Source organism: Cryptomeria japonica, chromosome 2 (genome assembly GCF_030272615.1).
Source record: "Cryptomeria japonica chromosome 2, Sugi_1.0, whole genome shotgun sequence".
Classification (NCBI taxonomy): Eukaryota; Viridiplantae; Streptophyta; class Pinopsida; order Cupressales; family Cupressaceae; genus Cryptomeria; species Cryptomeria japonica.
Window position 1 is genome coordinate 194,317,238 of NC_081406.1, and position 17,529 is coordinate 194,334,766.

The 17,529-nt window shown below is 39.6% G+C and overlaps 2 protein-coding genes across 2 annotated transcripts; both read right to left on the minus strand.

The window, feature by feature from the left end:
- Positions 1-1,251: 1,251 nt before the first annotated feature.
- LOC131859718 (replication protein A 70 kDa DNA-binding subunit C-like) lies at positions 1,252-7,280 on the minus strand. Its single transcript, XM_059213727.1, has 3 exons — positions 7,230-7,280; positions 2,086-2,363; positions 1,252-1,984 (listed from the first exon to the last, which is right to left on the minus strand). Exons 1-3 carry the CDS (start codon positions 7,278-7,280, stop codon positions 1,252-1,254), a joined length of 1,062 nt encoding a protein of 353 aa, XP_059069710.1.
- Positions 7,281-13,237: 5,957 nt separating this feature from the next.
- On the minus strand, positions 13,238-17,515 carry LOC131049829 (uncharacterized). The gene is made up of 4 exons (XM_059213729.1): positions 16,908-17,515; positions 16,688-16,784; positions 15,295-16,588; positions 13,238-15,018 (listed from the first exon to the last, which is right to left on the minus strand). The coding sequence occupies exons 1-4, from the start codon at positions 17,513-17,515 to the stop codon at positions 13,238-13,240; spliced, it is 3,780 nt and encodes a 1,259-aa protein (XP_059069712.1).
- Positions 17,516-17,529: the final 14 nt, after the last annotated feature.

Here is a 17,529-nt window from a genome sequence, read left to right on the forward strand (position 1 = left end):
TATAAACAAAACTAAGTATAGTTGAACATGGTTGAGGCTATGCAGGGAGGGATATAATAAGTATATATATGTCATTAGAGTGGGAATGGATGATAACATATAGTTTTGTTTTTTCGCAACATACTATAAATATTAATGTATCAATCAAGAATATTTGAAAAACATAGACGCTGAATAAGAAGATAAGGACATAAAGGAGCATAACAACAAAGGGATGAGATGGGCACAAGAAAGCAAAAGTGTGTTAATATATAGACAAACAGAATTATAAATAAGCATTGTAGAAACATATAAGGAAATACAAAACCGTAAAGTTTGTCATAGCCAGGAGCATATGAGTTTCAACAATGCTTAGATAGTTGATCTTCGACTATATTGTATTGTTTGCATAAATTGGGGAAAAGTAGTGCGCAGGCATGTAAACATCAAAAATCAAAAGCCATATGAAAAGGCCCTGAACTAATCGGTATGGAAATCTATAGCTGCACTCATCCGAGCGATGTCTACAAGCAAAAGAGCACATTCACCTTGAAAATCAATAGGCGTTGCTTTGGTGATTGTCGTTTTTAGTCTCATCTGCGAGTTGTAGGTCTCTATTGTAACAAAGAGAGTGAAAATAAAGGTGGATAAGAGGACATTCTTGATAATAGATTGAGGAGTTCTGTTTGCAGGAAAATCATACTGCAACATGTAAAGTTCTTTAGCTGAGATGCCTAGCAAATTTGTGCCAACTTCATCAAAGGCAGTACCCCAAAGAGAGCCTGTATGGTCTTGAAGCATGATCTGTAATAAGTATTTGTAATTGCATTCTGGCAGTTGAGTTTGGCATCTAGAACAGAACCATATATTGTCATTTTGTTGGATGCATTTTTTTTTACACTCTTTGTCGTTAAATTGCAAAGGGCAGGCTGGATGGCAAAAGGAATTAGTTTTGATGATTCTCACAATAGCTCTAATAGTGGTTTCAACTGTCTGAGAGAGGATAGACATTTGTTCCAAGATAGATGCGATTGTCATCCTTGTGTATTGGGAGTTTAGTTGACCAGCAATACAAGAGAGGGGCAAAAGGCTAGCAGGAATGTTCCCTCTTGAGATAAGTGCAGCTGCCTCTGGTGTAGGGGGATTTATTTTCAGAGTGGTTGTTGTGGTTGTGTTGATCACTTTTCCATTGAAATAACCAACACGAGCATTAGCGAGTTCAAGGACGACAACTGTTTGAGTGACATGCATATTCTTGAGATCTTCACCTAATTATGCCCAAGCAACCCCCCATAAATTAACATCAACAAATAAAGTCGACATGTCATTTATTTTGATAACCCTTTTGTTCACCTTGCTTCCATCTTTTCTAGATATTAGCGCAGTGTCTTTAACATCAACGACAACACCAATGACATCGACTAAAGTGTTGTTGCTGTAGTTTGTAAGTTCATTGATTAGTGTGAATCGAGAAGCAGTACCTTCTCCATCAACAGGTGGATCACAACGCTTTAATGTTGAATTGTGGTCCAAAGTAATCTCAAGATGACTGTTAAGTTTATTCCATTTTGTGTTGGCTTCCTTAATGGAACCTTTTGACAGAAAATAATATGCTCCTGGTTCAACCCTATGGTAATGCATCTCAGCTATATCACCAAAACACATTATTCTAACTTCAGTACCTTCAGCATCTATCATGGCAAAGTTAAAGACTTGTCCAGAGGATTTTGGTGTATTATACTGATGCATTTTCCTCTTGTTTATTACACGACCTTTTATCGCCCATTTATTTTGGAAGGGGATCAAAGCTTTTATTGGGCTGATATTCTGAAAGGTTTCTTGCTGTGCAGGTGGGACGTGTATTCCAAACTTAAGGGAACGTCTAGCTGTGGGAGCTGGTTTGCAAGCAAACATTGCTTGCTCTTTCTCTTGAAGCAAGTATCTAGGTTTTCCAAGCAATGGTGAATTTGTAAATTCAACAACAAGCTTGAATATTATTATAACCCTGTGAAATGGGTAAAAAGAGAGGATTAAGAACCAGTATAGTGTGCAATGTATCATTTCAAAAGGCAATTAGTAAGTATATGAACATATTGAAGAGCCTACCTTGAGTTCCAAACAGTTCTACAAGCATAAGTTGTCAATGATAGCACAAAGCCTATCTTTAATGTGTCTGAAAGCAGCAGTTCACTATACTTTGGTGGCAGGATTGGCAGTTGCATGTGGGTACCATCAGAGAGAACGAGCCTATACCAAGCATTGTCATCTTCACTGTTTATCAAATTTTCAAAAGACAAAAGCTGAAGTATCGGAGATGGAACGTCATCGTCGGCATTAATGGAGAGGATTGCATGTGGGGTTAGTTGTATTTCTGGGGCCAGGTCCTACAAGGATAGCAAAGGAAAGCTAAATAGAAATAGCAAGCAATGTATATATGTATGTATGCATATGGCTATGTGGAGGTTTTTTTTTGTTTGTTGATGTGTTTTTTAGTAGATTTAGGGAAAGCAAGAATATATATATATAGCTATGTGTATATAGCAAAGGGGGCGTTAATATGTGGGAGTACATGTGGCGATGCTTAGCGTTAAAGTGGAAAAAGGGAATGCATAGGTATGGAGAGATTCCACATATAGAGCACATTGTATTGGTAATTGTGTATTCGTTTCCATCGATGGGCGGATATGTTTTCTAAAAGGGGAAGGGAAGAACGACAATAAATGAATCAGATCAGGAAAAGATGGGAAAATGTATAAATGTACAAGTTCACTAGAGGGTTTGCAAGAGTGGTTTCCAAGGCATGAGTAGAGTGAGGTGTTGAAGGCATAGGAGGATTGTGTTGCAGCAGGTAGAAGTGTTGTTTTTTGTTTGTTCGAGGAAACATAAAAAGCATGTTAGATCAATCAAGAGAAATTAATAAACATAATGCACTGTAGGAGCCAAAAAATGAGTTTAAATAAAAACACCATAATTTCTTTTTGAGTTGAATCAATTCAATGCGACCAAAAAGGCGGATGTATGTATGTAATAGATATAAGGTTAAGATTTACAAATAGGTAGAAGACAATAAATGGATGAATACATTTGAAGAAGCAAACAACTGTGAACATGCATAGATAGCAATGTAGATGCACATGAAGAAACATCAAATATATAGAGCTGTATATATATGTACATAGGCAGAGTGGGAAACATTTACATGATGGGGAAACAGACAATAAGCGAATGTTAAAAAAATGAGCATAGGAAAATATATGAAGGAATAAGTTGACCGTAGTTTCTGCAGAAGCCAGTTGTGTGGGCTCAACCGATTGGGAGGTGGAAGCCATGGCTGAATTTGCACTGCAAGGCCGAGGAATGGTTTTTTTAATGTTTTGTCAAATAGAAAGTGTATGTAAGAACAGAAAGACAAATCAATAGGTACAATGCACTTGAAGGGAAAAGGAATCACCGCCAAAATAAAAGTTGAAAGATACAAGAATTAGCCTAATCAGTTTGGGCTATCAACGCAGATGGGCACATGGATGCAGAAGGAATGAGTTGCAAATATACAAACAAACAAGAGGGAAAGGCATACAAATACAGGCACAGTGTTTTTTGTTTTTTTTGCATGGGTTTAGAATGCATAGATGTACTTATAGTAACATATATATATATATATATATATATATATATATATATATATATATATATATATATATATAGAACATATCCATGTATACATATATGGGTATTTGTTTGTTTGTTTGGTTGAGGAATTAGTAGATGTGTGGGTGCAAGCATGCAATGTGTTTGTTTGTTTACCAATGCGGACGATAGGTACATAGTACAGACAATCGTGTTAAAGGCCAAAGCTTTTGAAGTCCCTTCTACAAACAAGCGAAACAAAGCAAAAGATCAAGAGCCCATGAGATCTCGAGGGGCCAAAGCCCAAAGAAATGAAGCTAGGTGTTGAAAGGCGCAGCTGGAGATTGCATAGAATGGATCAAGGGAGAAAAATTCACGTAAAGGTGCAAAGAGGGAAACCAACAATGAGGAACCGCAAAACAATATAGACAGCCAAAATTGCATCTCTGTAAACCCAATTGGTGGAAGGTGGAGATGGGCAAGTTTTTTCTTTTTTTTTTTGTGCAAACTTCAATAAAAAATGCCAAAACATGGCAGGGGCATAGGCAGCGTAGGAAACATAGCAGGAGGAAAGCATGGCATGATGGAGCGAACAAGGGGAGGTAGTTATAGTGATTGGCTTCTTGTAGATTGGTACAGGGTAAACAAAGGAATCATACACTAGGAACTGCAAGAGAGCGTCAACAACCAGCATCACAATATGAAAACACAGATAGCAAGAGAGGACGGGTTGGAAAGCGCGGGTTTGAAATCGTAGCAGCAGATTTGATATAGGCAGCAAGGGAAAGGCGAAAAGGACTGCAGGACATACAGTTTAATGTGTTGGTTGTATGCAGATATAGGTACAAAGAGGTAAATAACAATAAAATTAGAACAGTGCAAACTCAAGGAGTAAATGTCCATCAAGGTGAACATTTCTGCAATCACTATTTTAACGGCAAACAGAAAATATATTGCAGAAAGGGCAAAAGATGAGAGGAAATAAACAGTGATAACTAGTGCAATGGATAGATAGATTGTGTGAAGCGGACATTTGTGGGGATGTGCATATAAAGACATGTGGAAACTGTCTCCGTGTCTGTCTATATATATAAATATATAGTTTGAACATGCAGAGCATACATGAATTACACGCCTAGTGAAGGGCTGCATGCAAATATCTGTTTTGCCTTTTGTATTGGGTGGATGTAGGCACAGCGAGAGAAAAGTATATAACAAAATCAACATAACAGCCCAAACCAGAGGAGGAAATGGCCATCAAGGTCAATATTTCGGCAACCATTTATTTTACAGGAAAGTGATTTTTTTTTTCACAAAGGGAAAAAGAAGACAGGAAACAAACAGTCATAACCAATGGAATGGATAGAGAGGGTGCGTGAAGCAGGGGCCTACGAAAATGTGCATATATATACATGTGCAAACTATATATATATAGTTTGCACATGCACAGTACGCATGAATTTCACGTGGCTCGAAGGGAATAGAAAGTATATTTCACAAAGGGCAAAAGGAGACAGGAAACTAACAGTTACAACCACTGCAATAGATAGATAGATTATGTGAAGCAAGGACCTGTGGAAACATGCATATATATGCATGTTGAACATGCAGAGCATACATGGATTACACGCCTACTGAAGGGCTGCATGCAAATATCTGTTTTGCCTTTTGTATTGGGTGGATGCAGGCACAGGGAGAGAAAAGTATATAACAAAATCAGCACAACAGCCCAAACCGGAGGAGGAAATGGCCATTAAGGTGAATATTTCGGCAACCATTTTTTTTATAGGAAATCGAATTTTTTTTTCACAAAGGGAAAAAGAAGACAGGAAACAAACAGCCATAACCAATGGAATGGATAGAGAGGGTGTGTGAAGCAGGGGCCTACGGAAATGTGCATAGATATACATGTATATACATGTACAAACTATATATATATATATATATATATAGTTTGCAAATGCACAGTACACATGAATTTCACGTGGCTTGAAGGGAATAGAAAATATATTTCACAAAGGGCAAAAGGAGAGAGGAAACTAACAGTTACAACCACCGCAATAGATAGATAGTTTACGTGAAGCAGGGACCTGTGGAAACATGCATATATATGCATGTATAAACTACATATATATATACGGTTTGCACATGCACATCATGCATGAATTTCAAGTGAGTTGAAGGGTCACAATAGCCCAAACTAGAGGAGCAAATGCCCATAAAGGTAAATATTTCTGCAACCATGATTGCAACAGCAAACAGAAAATATATGTCACAAAGGGGAAAAGGAGAGCGTAAGCAAACAGTCACAACGAATCCAATGGTTTTGTGGAACAAGAAACCCAGTTGCAGGCAGAGTGTGATTTCCTGATAAAGAAAATTCTATCCACAGCCAAATTTTTCAATTTTTTGTTTTAAACCCAGAATATAAAGATTGCATGCCATTTTTTTCAACTTTTTGTTTTAAACCCAGAATACAAAGATTGCATCAGGCATAACAAATTGAACATAATTCTGAAAAGCAGATGGATATCACAGTAAAAAAAAAATTCGTGTCCACAAAAAATCCCCAAATGTTAGTCTATGGAGATTTAACTTTTCTATTATGCAAACACCGGAAATAATAAACACGCTATCAATGGTATTAATATCCTCTGCGTTCGTTGTATGTCAATGCCACAGAAGCGGAAATCTTACAGACACACACACACACACAATATATATATATATATATAGTCTATTACAACGGGTGACATTCTAGCAATCATATCAGGGCTCTATATGAGCATCCGATTTTCATAGTTCCATTCGATTTGTTGTGCTATCACGATAGGGTTCCTCTCAACTAGGATTTGGCATTAAAGACATTTTAGATCCAACAGGTAAAACCTCTGAGTGGAAATGTCCATGCGAAATCGCATCTTCTTTGGTTCAAGTATATTTTGAAGCAGGAAGCGATGTGTGGAAAAATCCTATAAGGGCAAAGCTTTTTTGTATTCCTTCTCCCTATTTTCCGAATTGGGTATCAACCTATGTATAGAAATCGCAAAGAAGTTTTGAAAATAGCATCAAATATGTTGCGAAAGAAACACATAGCTAGATAAGATGCAACAAATTTACCTGTTGAAAGGCATTTTTTTTGTTGCCTGAACTGGAGAAGGAACAAAAGCAGAGAATGCTTTTGTCGAACAAGAAGCTCAGTTGCAGGGCCAATGCCCAGTTGCAGGCAGAACAGGAGCTTCTTACAAACAAAACCCTATCCGCAGGACAAATTTGCAATTTTTTGTTATAAACTGAGGATACAAAGTTCTCATGAGGCACAACAAACCGAATAGAACTATGAAAAGCAGATAGGAGCAAGAGAATTTACCCATACGAAGCTATTTTTTTGGCCCAAATTTTCCAATTCTGTTTTAAGCTGAGAATATGAAGAGCGTATGGGGCACAACAAATGGAACAAAACCACGAAAACTAGATGCACATCACACAGAAACCTTGTAAGCTTGCTCCGATCACTGCATAACCTTCTCGCAAGAAAAGCTCTTCTCAAAAGAACATTCGCTTCCACAAACCAATTACGAAATGTCGGCCAATGCAAAATTAAGTTTTCCATTATGACAAACACGAAAAATACCAAAGACAACATTAATGGCATTAACACCCTCTGCGTCCATCGTAAGCCAACGCAACACAAGCGGTACATCCTCTGCGTCTGTCGTTTAGCAACACAACACAAGCGCCATTAATGTCCTCTGCATCCGTCGTATATGAACACAACTTGTGTTGCCGACCAAAGAAAATGGCGGTAGGGAAATGTCATTGGCGAAAACGGCGGTCATCGGCAAAAACGGCGGTCGGAAAATGTCATCGGCAGGAATTTACCGGGATACTGACACTTTTCCGGTAAACCAAACCCCATACAAAAAGCCTATCGACTTAAATATTTAAATATTTAGTTATCCTTTTACATTAGCATGCTATTTTTGGGGGGGGGGGGTTCGATAATAAGTGTTTTTTATTTAGAAAAGGAAAGAAGTACATCCATGGTTTTTCTAGCTCTCAACCAAAAAAGAACATTACCCGAAACATCTCACATCCAGAAAATTTCATCTAGCGACTAAGCCCCAAAACTACCCATCATCCACATGTACATACAAATTCATTTCCTACTAACAATTTTAAAAACGAGAAATTACAAATCCCATCGACCACCAAACCATTCAAGTGCGTAGTTTTAAAAATTACAAGCAAAACCATTAACAATTCACAGTGAAATTCAAAAACAAAGAGAAGAAGAAAATCATGCACCCTAGGAGCTTCCTTCCCCTACATTTTCCGGGATCTCACACAACCTCTTCTTCTTGCACAGACGAAGCACTCTGCCTTCGACAATTCCAGCTTCCCTCTCGGCCTCTCGAATTACATCATCCAGCTCCTTAATTTGCACCACTAGTTTCAAAGCTTTCCAACCTTGCTTTGCTTCCTCCCTCTGGTGAGTTCTACCGCAGTCTTTCGGCCATTGAATGAAAGAGGGGTTTTTAAAATCTTTCATGCAAAACCACTTCCATTCCCTCACTAAAATTGAAACCTACACCTGGGATTGCCCATTTTGTAATGGAGTCCATGTCAACCAAGAAGTCACTGTGCACAATTGATTCCATCACCTTTTTCACCACCTCCACTGGTTCGCCAAGGTCTAGCCCCCACACCATGATCATTGAATACACGCCCATGTTCGTGCAGTACCCATGTCTGAGGTTGCCAAAAACCTTCCCCAAAATTAACTAAACACTCTTTATTAGATGCTCATTCTAAAAGAGATACATTCCTCGGAGCCTCCTCCCTATGACATCTTTAAAAAATGGGTAGAGTTGTTTCTTGGACTTCAACGTAAAATTGGCTTCCTCTATTAAAGCAAGGAAGGCCTTTAATCAAATAAATAAAATTGCCTTGGAGGATGGGTACAGGTTGCAGGACATAAATAACATTGGCCAGACAATAGTTGACTACTTTTCTGACATTCTAAATGATGTGGGCAGTGCTCCTGCAGAGGAGTGCGAGGAGATTCTGGAGGCAATACCTTGTCTTGTTATAGAAGAAGATAACTTAATGATGATGGCCCCTTTTACTGAAGATGAAGTCGGGGCAGCAGTGTTTGATCTGGACCTGAACAAAGCCCCTTGGGCCGAATGGTTTTTCGGCCCGTTTCTATCAAAACTGTTGGGAGTTTATTAAGAAAGATATATGGAAGGTGATGCAGGATGTTCAAAAGAAGGGGAAATTTGTGAGGGAGTTAACACAGTTTTGGTTATTAGTCCAAAGAAGGTGGATGTTAAATGCTTGGGAGAATACAAGCCAATTGCGCTTTATAACACTATTTACAAAATAATAACCAAAGCCTTTGCTAACAGACTCAAGCTTCTTCTACCAAATCTTATCTCAGAAGAACAAAATGGTTTCACACCTGGCCGGGAGATTGCTGACAACATCATACTCACGGTTGAATCCCTACACTTGATCATTATAGAAAAGAAGAAAGCAATGGTGATCAAGTTAGACATATCAAAAGCATATGACAAAGTTCATTGGAATTTCCTTGATAAGGTGTTAGGGAAGTTTGGATTTTATATGAATTGGAGACATGTGATTGGGTTTTTTCTAGGCTCCGCTCACTTTTTAGTGGTTGTTAACAGAGCACTGTTTGGTTTCTTCAACAGTAAAAATGGCTTGAGGCAAGGGGATCCTATCTCCCCAGCCCTCTTTTTAGTGATGGCAGAAGCTTTGAGCAGATTCATACATAAGAAAAGGGAGTTAAACTCTTGGAAGGGATTGGTAATCCAAGAGGACTTGGCTTTAATCACCCACTCCCAATTTGTTGATGACACAACTTTATTTGGAGAAGATACATTGCGGGAATCTGGGGTAATAAAAGACACATTGAAGATGTATGCTAGTGCAGCAGGACAAAAGATTAATGATGAGAAAATAGAGGTTTTCCTTTTCAACACGAAGAAAGCATTACAAACCAAAATCTCGCAGAAATTTGGATGGAAATTAGGCTCGCTCCCATCTAAATATCTTGGGGTTTCCATGTTCACGGGTGCCTCCTGACCAGAGTTGTGGGAAAAACTCATCACCAAGTGCAAAACGAAAACATAAGCATGGAAAAACAAGTGGTTTGCACTCCTAGGTATGATTCAACTAATCAAATCAGTTCTATCAGCCATGCCAATATATCCAATGCCATGTTTCAAACTATCAGCCAAAGCAATCAAAGCATTGGAAAACTTCCTCAAAAAAAAATTTGGGGAAGGGGTAAAGGAGATAAAGAAGATCACATTTCTGAATTGGGAAATTGCGTACAAATCAAAGGAATGTTGGGGGGGGGGGGGGGGGGGGACTAAGAAATATGGAATTACAAAACTTGGCTCTAGGGGTAAGATGGTATGGAAGATGTATAGATGCTCAAATAAATTATGGTGTCGCATTATGTAGAAGAAGTACCTGGATAATGAGGACCCTTCGAGGATCTTGACAATGAACACCAATAGGAACGAGTCAACATTATGGAAGTTCATAAAATAATGTAAACATTTAATCGCCAATCATCTATCGTGGAAAATTGGTAATGGACAAAAAGTTATATTTCGACACAATTCTTGGAACGAATATGAGAGCATCAAAGGCATATTTGCAAATCAGGATTGGATAGATGAAGTGGAGGGTATCTACGAAGAACATGTGGCTAATTATGTAGAGGAGAATCCACCGAGTAATGGAATCTATATATGGAAATAAATTAGAGATGGAGGTATGACTAGGGAAATTCAGAGGAGAATATCTGAAATCCTGAAACAAAGAAGGATTACACTTAATAGGGAGGAAGATGAAATCAATTGGTGTGTAGCTTGCTCAGGGGAATATAAGGTTAAGCTGGGTAACCAAATTCAAACAATAGATCAAGAAAGATGTGAATGGTCTACAAGATTATACTGGGAAAACTTGTGGCTCCTCGTGTTGGGGCTTTTTTATGGACAACCAAGCATGGCATAATACTTATAGTAGAAAGGTTGAAAATATATGGCATAAATGGACCTACAAGATGTGTCTTATACAAGGTAGATGAAGAAACCACTAGGCACCTACTTTATGACTGCTCGTATGCAAGAGAGTGTTGGAACTGGATTCATGCAAGCCTAGAATGGTTCACAACATCTGATGAGGATTTTAAGAGTCATATAACAAGGTGGCCATTATCAAAGAAAAAATCACTATGGACAATTATCCCTTTTGTTGTGGTGTGGCAAATTTGGAAGGAGCGCAATAGAAGGATTTTCGAGGATAAGGAATTGAGTATGACAAATGTTATTGAGAAGATAAAAGGGATGATATCAGAACTTTCCAACACCAAGGCATATGAGAGGAAAATTGAATGCATCACAAGCCGGGATAAAGAAGTGCAGGTGAAATGGTGCTCATTAATACCCCCCAATGTTATCATCAATCCAAAACAAAATAAAAGGAAGAATGTAAGATGGATAGCTTCAGAGCCAGGGTACCTTAAGCTAAATTTTGAAGGCATTGTTAAGGGGAATCCAGGTGAGGCAGGATATGGATGCATAATTAGGGACTGCAGGGTCGAGATGTTAATTGGTATTTCGGGGTATCTTGGAACATCGAGTAATAACGTGGCAGAGTTTATGTCACTCAAGAGAGGTCTGAGATATTGTGTAGAAAATCGAATTTACCCTCTGGAGATTGAAGGAGACTCATAGATAGCAGTCAACGCAGTCAAGAATGGTAATATACATAATTAGAAATTGAGGAGATGTTTGGAATTCATATTGGAACTATTAAAACAAATCCCAGAATACAAAGTGATTCATATCTTCCAGGAAGCTAATATGGGAGCGAATTACTTGGCAAATGTGGATGTTATGTCAAAATGTGAAAAAGAAGATATCATTCACAATGTACAGGGAGAAGATTTCGTCAGGATTGTGTGGAATGATAAGGAATGTACAAATCAAAGCAACATAACTGGTGTAGGCTAAACAAGGTGGAACTGCTCTTAGTCGATCGTATGGATTGATGGGAAAAATGTGGCAAGCCGAGCACACAAATCTCCCCATACCAATCTCAATAAATGAAATGTGGCATGAAAAGCTCCAAATAGTAGAAAATATAAACGGCAAGTACAAAGCTCATGCATCGGGGAAGCTAAAGCATAGCTAATGAATCTGCAAGCAAGATTGTAGTGGACAAGAAACTGACTAAAAGAGACAAATTTAGTCTTATCTTTCCTAGATCGCAACTCCGAGTTATGATGAGGTTTTCATTATAAAGGGAAGTATTGCTAAAGAATGGATGCATGAGAGTGTTGATATCTCAGTTGCAGAAATGGTGCATTACTTTGGTTTAAGTTGCATGTGCAGAGATGAAACCTTTCAAGTGCAGTGCAAGAGGCTATTTCACACTGAAGAGAGAGTCTTTGACGTTGTGTGGAGATTGGTGTCCTCCATTCTTGGCGGAGGCCATCATTGGTGTGATGGGTTCGTTTATGAGGTTGTAATTTCCCCAATGGTTGGCGTTCTCGACTCCAAGGAGGTGTGTATCCAAAGGATCGATGGTTTTATCCATACTGTGGATGGGCAGGTCATAGCCAATGCAATATTGGATTTAGAGTCGGACAAGTGGGCAAGTATTTTTGGAATGTATTTCAACACCGCCAACTATATCTCCTTTGAATCTGAAGAGGACTCTGATAATGAGAATGAGGAGAATGATCGAGCAAAGGTAGAGAAGGAAAGGAAGAAAACCTTCATCGAGGTTGCCTGGGAGGTATACCAGATTGGGGTCATTAATAGAAATTTGGCCCCCTTCCAAAGATTGTTGGATTTGGATGATTGCTAGCTCTCGGCGGCTTCAGCTGTGAAAGTGGTGGAAATTGGAGAATTGTTGGCTATCATTCTCCAATCAATAGTGTGTGTGTATATATATATATATATATAATAAACATATAAATTAATTATTAATTTAGAATATTTTCAAAAGATAGGATACAATTGTTTCTAATTTTAAAAATATCTTAATATGATTTTTTAGAATAGTTTTTATTTTCTTAAATGAATTCCAAAACTTAATATCAAATGGAAGATATTGAATGACCAAATCTTCATAAAAATTTCATATGATAGGCATGGGTGATTGTCAAATTCCAAGTCTACGTCCACATATCAATAGCTAATACAAATTTGTGGACAAACCTCCATCAAAAAATTATGTTAGCTTTTGTGACATTTTCAAATATGGATCCATTAGTGTTGTATCTCAATACTTTAATATGGTTTAGAGTTGATGGCAAGTCGAAAGTCTTTTTGGTCGATTGTAAATTTATCTACCTTGTCATTGGTTGTTATTTTTCTCAAGGCAATATAAACAATAATAAGTGTTGATATTTAAACCTATATCAATATGAGAATTTTGCAAACATGGCACGTGGTTTTTAAAACAACCTTCAAGAATTAGAAGTTTTTTTTTTTTTTTTAAAAGAGGGTAAAAATTTATTGAATCAGCAAAGCATTACAAAGGGGAAGAAAACTCCCAACAAAAGCAACAAAGCAACCCCAAATTAAGATACACCTAAGAAGCACCTCATATCTTCCATAACCAAATCTTCAAGAACCACAACCAAATCTTCAGGGAGATTGTCCCACTCCGCCACATTCCAAGTCCCCATCTGCTCAGAAGCCCACCTAGCCAAGCCATCAGCCACCATATTCCACTCCCGAGGGACATGACAAAAGACAACAAATTCAAAGGTAGTGCCCAAAGCAACAATTTGCTTGACCACCACCGCCAACTGCCAATTCACCTCCTCAAACCGCCTCCTATTTAAAAGGTCAATAACAACCTGAGAATCCGATTCACAAACAATCCTTCTCCATCCCAGAGCACAAGCCCGTTCCAAAGCCAGAAGAATGGCAGTGGCCTCCATGAGGTTATTAGTATGCTGACCTCTATAAATAGAGAAAAAAAACACCACAACTCCAGAGCCATCTCTACAAATGCCACCAACACCAGCATGCCCAGGATTTCCTCTAGAAGAGCCATCAGTATTAATTTTCAACTCTCCCAGAGCAGGGGGATACCAGTGACCAGCCCGACTAACCTTCTCCCTCCCGCACCTATGGCGAACAGTCCTCACAATTCCTTTTCCCCCTAGGGATAGCCCCAACACACTAGCAACTCCAAAATCACCAGGATCCACAGGAACAGACAAATCGCACTTAGCTGTCAAAGTTTCCTGAAGACCCCCCAAAATTCTCAACCATAACTGACCAATCTGCAGCTTTTTATCCAAAAAGTTTCTTCGATTGCGTTCCAACCAAATATGCCAAATTATCAGACTAGGGCCAATAACCCAAGCAATTAAAAGTAAAGAAGTCCTAACCAAAGGAGACCCTTGACTTTCCCAGAATTCCTTCAAAGAAAAAACATGTCTACACGACATATGCCACAGATTCCACCAAAAGTGCCAAATGGCTTTCGCAAAGGAGCACTGAAAGAAAAGATGAGAAATACACTCTTCATGTCCAGCACACATAACACACATAGAAGGTCCCTGGAAGCCACGCTTACAGAGATTCTCCCAGGTAAGACATTTTCCTTGCACCACTAACCAAGAGAAGAAATTGCACTTAGGCCATGCAAACTTATTCCAAACCTTCTTCCACCAAGAGATCTCAGTACTCCCAAACAACTGCTTATCAAGGACTGCATAACCTGAAGCAACAGAGAATCTTCCTTTTGGATCAGAGTCCCAAGCCAACACATCACGTCCAGAAAGGGAACTACAAGCACGTCTAGACAAAATCCCAGCAAGCTCTTGACGGTCCTCAACTGTGCCATCAGGAGGCCATTCCCTTGGGTCCTTCCACCTGAAAACAATAGCCTGCCCTAATGTTTGAAGAGATTTAAAATCAGCCACGTGACAAAAACTAGCATCAGTGAAGTGTTGACACAAATTTTGCAAATGAGGATGAGAAGCCAAAATGGGAGGATATCCATCCCAAGAATCATGCCAAAAAAGAGCTTCCTTACCCTCATTACAAATCCAGAACAACCCTTGCTTGACCAACTTGGCACCCCTTTTAAGAGTGCACCAAATCATAGAACCCTTCCCTTCTAAGCTAAAGCGGGCCACATCAGCACTCTCGACCTCACCAAGATACTTTGAGGTAAGGATTCTTGCCCACAACTGGTTTTGCTGAGAGTACCACCGCCAATATAGTTTCGCAGCTAGAGCTTGCCCATTCAAGTCAGTCCTGCGAAGCCCTAACCCGCCTTCCTGCTTCGGTCTACAGATGACATCCCATTTAACCAAGCTCCACTTTCTATGAAGAAGGTTGCCTGTCCAAAGGAATTGCCTAGACAATTTTTCAAAATCTTTGATAAAACTAGATGGTGCCGAGAGGACAAAGCATCTGTATATAGGAAGAGCTTGAACCACAGACTTTAGCAGAGTCACTCTACCAGCAGAAGAGAGCCACCTGCAAGTCCAATGACTGACCAGATTGCGAAACTTGTCTAAAATCCCCTTTCAAAACAATTTAGGAAGCGAGCGAACTGCAAGCGGGATGCCAAGATAAACAAAAGGAAGAGTACCAATCTGGAAATGGAGAATACCTGCGATCCTCCTTTGAATAATCTTTGGAGTATTAAAGAAATAAATAAAGGACTTCCTTTCATTGATTCGTTGACCTGAAGCAGCCAAGTAATAGTCTAGAGTGCTACGCCATCTGACAGCTTCCTCAATCTTGGCACGGCCCATGAGAGCAGTATCGTCTACAAACTGCAGATGAGACTGAGAGGGAATGTTATTTCCCCAGCTCCACCCCTGTATCAAGCCACACTCCACGCAAGATCTTATAAACCTCCCAAGGCCTTCCGCAAGAAAAATAAACAAATAGGGAGACAAGGGATCTCCTTGTCTAAGCCCCCTAGAAGCCTTGAACAACTCAGAGGGTTCACCATTGACCAACACAGAGAAGGAAGAAGAAGTGACACAACTCCTGACCCACTCAATCCAATCACCAGCAAAACCAAAAGCTTCCAGAGGCTTGAACAAGAAGGCCCATTTAACACGATCGTAAGCTTTAGCCATGTCCAACTTGATGAACATGGCTTTCTCTTTAGAGCCCGCCATAGAATGAATGGTCTCGGCAGCAATAATGACACCATCTAAAATTTGTCTACCAGCAACAAAACCCCCTTGTTCTTCTGAGATTAGTCTACCTAACCAAGGTTTCAGCCACTCAGCAATCAGCTTTGTGATAATTTTATACACCACATTACACAAAGCAATGGGCCTAAAATTATCCAAAGTATTAGCTCCCACCTTCTTTGGTATGAGGGTCAAAAAAGTAGCATTCATAGATCTCAACATTTGTTTGTTCAAAAGAGATTCTTGAACAACCGCCAGAAGGTCCAATTTAATCACTTCCCAAAACTCCTGGAAGAATTCAGCCGGAAACCCGTCAGGCCCTGGGGCTTTTCCTCTTTTCATCTGAAAAACAACTGCCTCAAGCTCAAATAAAGGGATAGGACGAAGCAAAGATTCATTCATTTCTCTAGTAACCAAATTCGGTATGCTACCCAAGATCAAAGCTTCATCCACCTCCGCAGGAGGGGAATCCTCAGACAGCAACGCAGAGAAGAAACGGGAAGACTCAGCAGAAATAGAAGCGGAAGACGAAAAAGTCTCACCATTCTCCGACACTAAAGAGGAGATAACATTACCTTGCTTTCTGTCCTTCACAGAGTTGTGGAAGAAGGAAGTATTCCTGTCTCCAGCTTGGAGCCACTCAATTCTAGATTTTTGTTTCCAAAATATCTCCTCCCTTAAGTTCCATTCTTCCACAACCTTCACCGCAGCCGCTTCAAGCACACCAAGCTCCTCCGTGAAACCTTGGTCCCAAATCTGCCGGGTAATTGAATACAACTGAGACTGAGCATTTTTCTTTTCTTGGAAGAGATTACCAAAGTGCTACCTATTCCAACGCTTCAACTTATACTTCACAAACTGGAGTTGCTTCGAGAAGGAGTACATAGCAGTCCCATGAGCCGGCTTCCCAAAACTCCACCATCCAAGAACTAAGTCATGAAGAGACTCATCCCTGAGCCACATAAGCTGAAACTTAAAAGACTAGTTTATACCTTGTCGGGGTAAAGTAGCAGAAAGTTTGATAGGCCAATGATCAGAACCCCTGCCATCCAAAATCTTAGAGCTAGTCACCCACCTATCCCCCATCCAAAAACTGGAAACCAGGAATCTATCTAATCTTTCAGAAATAGCTGCTTCCCCACATCTTCTATTACTCCAGGTAAATAGCCCATTACTCGGCTTGATGTCAACCAGGTTCAAGAGAGCAATATTATCCTTCAAGAGTGTCGAAGCAGAATCCAGACGGACATTACCACCCCGCTTCTCCTCTAAAGAAGTGACAGCATTAAGATCTCCAGCCAGGATCCAAGGAAGGTAAGGATCCAGAGACCTCACATATCGCACATGATCCCACAATAGAACCTTACCCTGAAGGTTAGTCAGTGCATACAAGTTCGAGAAGAGAACTCTCTCCCCTGACTCAAGATGAGAAGCAACACAAGAAATTGAACCTCTGCAAGAGAACCACCAAATAGGTCTAACTCTGCATGGGTCCCACAAACAAGCCACCCCCCCAGAATTACCAAACGCCCCAACACATTGGCACTGACCTCGACCCCAAATCCTAGAAGCCACCGCCAACATACTATCAACAGACAACTTAGTTTCCTGTAAGAAAACCACATCAGGAGAATGCGACCAAATCAAATCCCGAATAGCCTTTTGTCTAGGAATGCTATTCATACCCCGCACATTCC

Bases quoted from the DNA above. Each gene is read 5' to 3' on its own strand.
- LOC131859718 (XM_059213727.1), bottom strand. From the start codon at position 7,280: ATGGACGCAGAGGGTGTTAATGCCATTAATGTTGTCTTTGGTATTTTT. The intron at 2,364-7,229 runs GTTTGTCATAAT...CTATCCTTGTAG, and splicing joins TTGTCTTTGGTATTTTTCGT to GACCTGGCCCCAGAAATACA. The intron at 1,985-2,085 runs GTAGGCTCTTCA...CCCATTTCACAG, and splicing joins AGAACTGTTTGGAACTCAAG to GGTTATAATAATATTCAAGC.
- LOC131049829 (XM_059213729.1), bottom strand. From the start codon at position 17,515: ATGAATAGCATTCCTAGACAAAAGGCTATTCGGGATTTGATTTGGTCG. The intron at 16,589-16,687 runs GTGAAGTATAAG...ATTACCCGGCAG, and splicing joins TCTCGAAGCAACTCCAGTTT to ATTTGGGACCAAGGTTTCAC. The intron at 15,019-15,294 runs GTATTCTCCATT...TCCTTTGGACAG, and splicing joins TATTCAAAGGAGGATCGCAG to GCAACCTTCTTCATAGAAAG.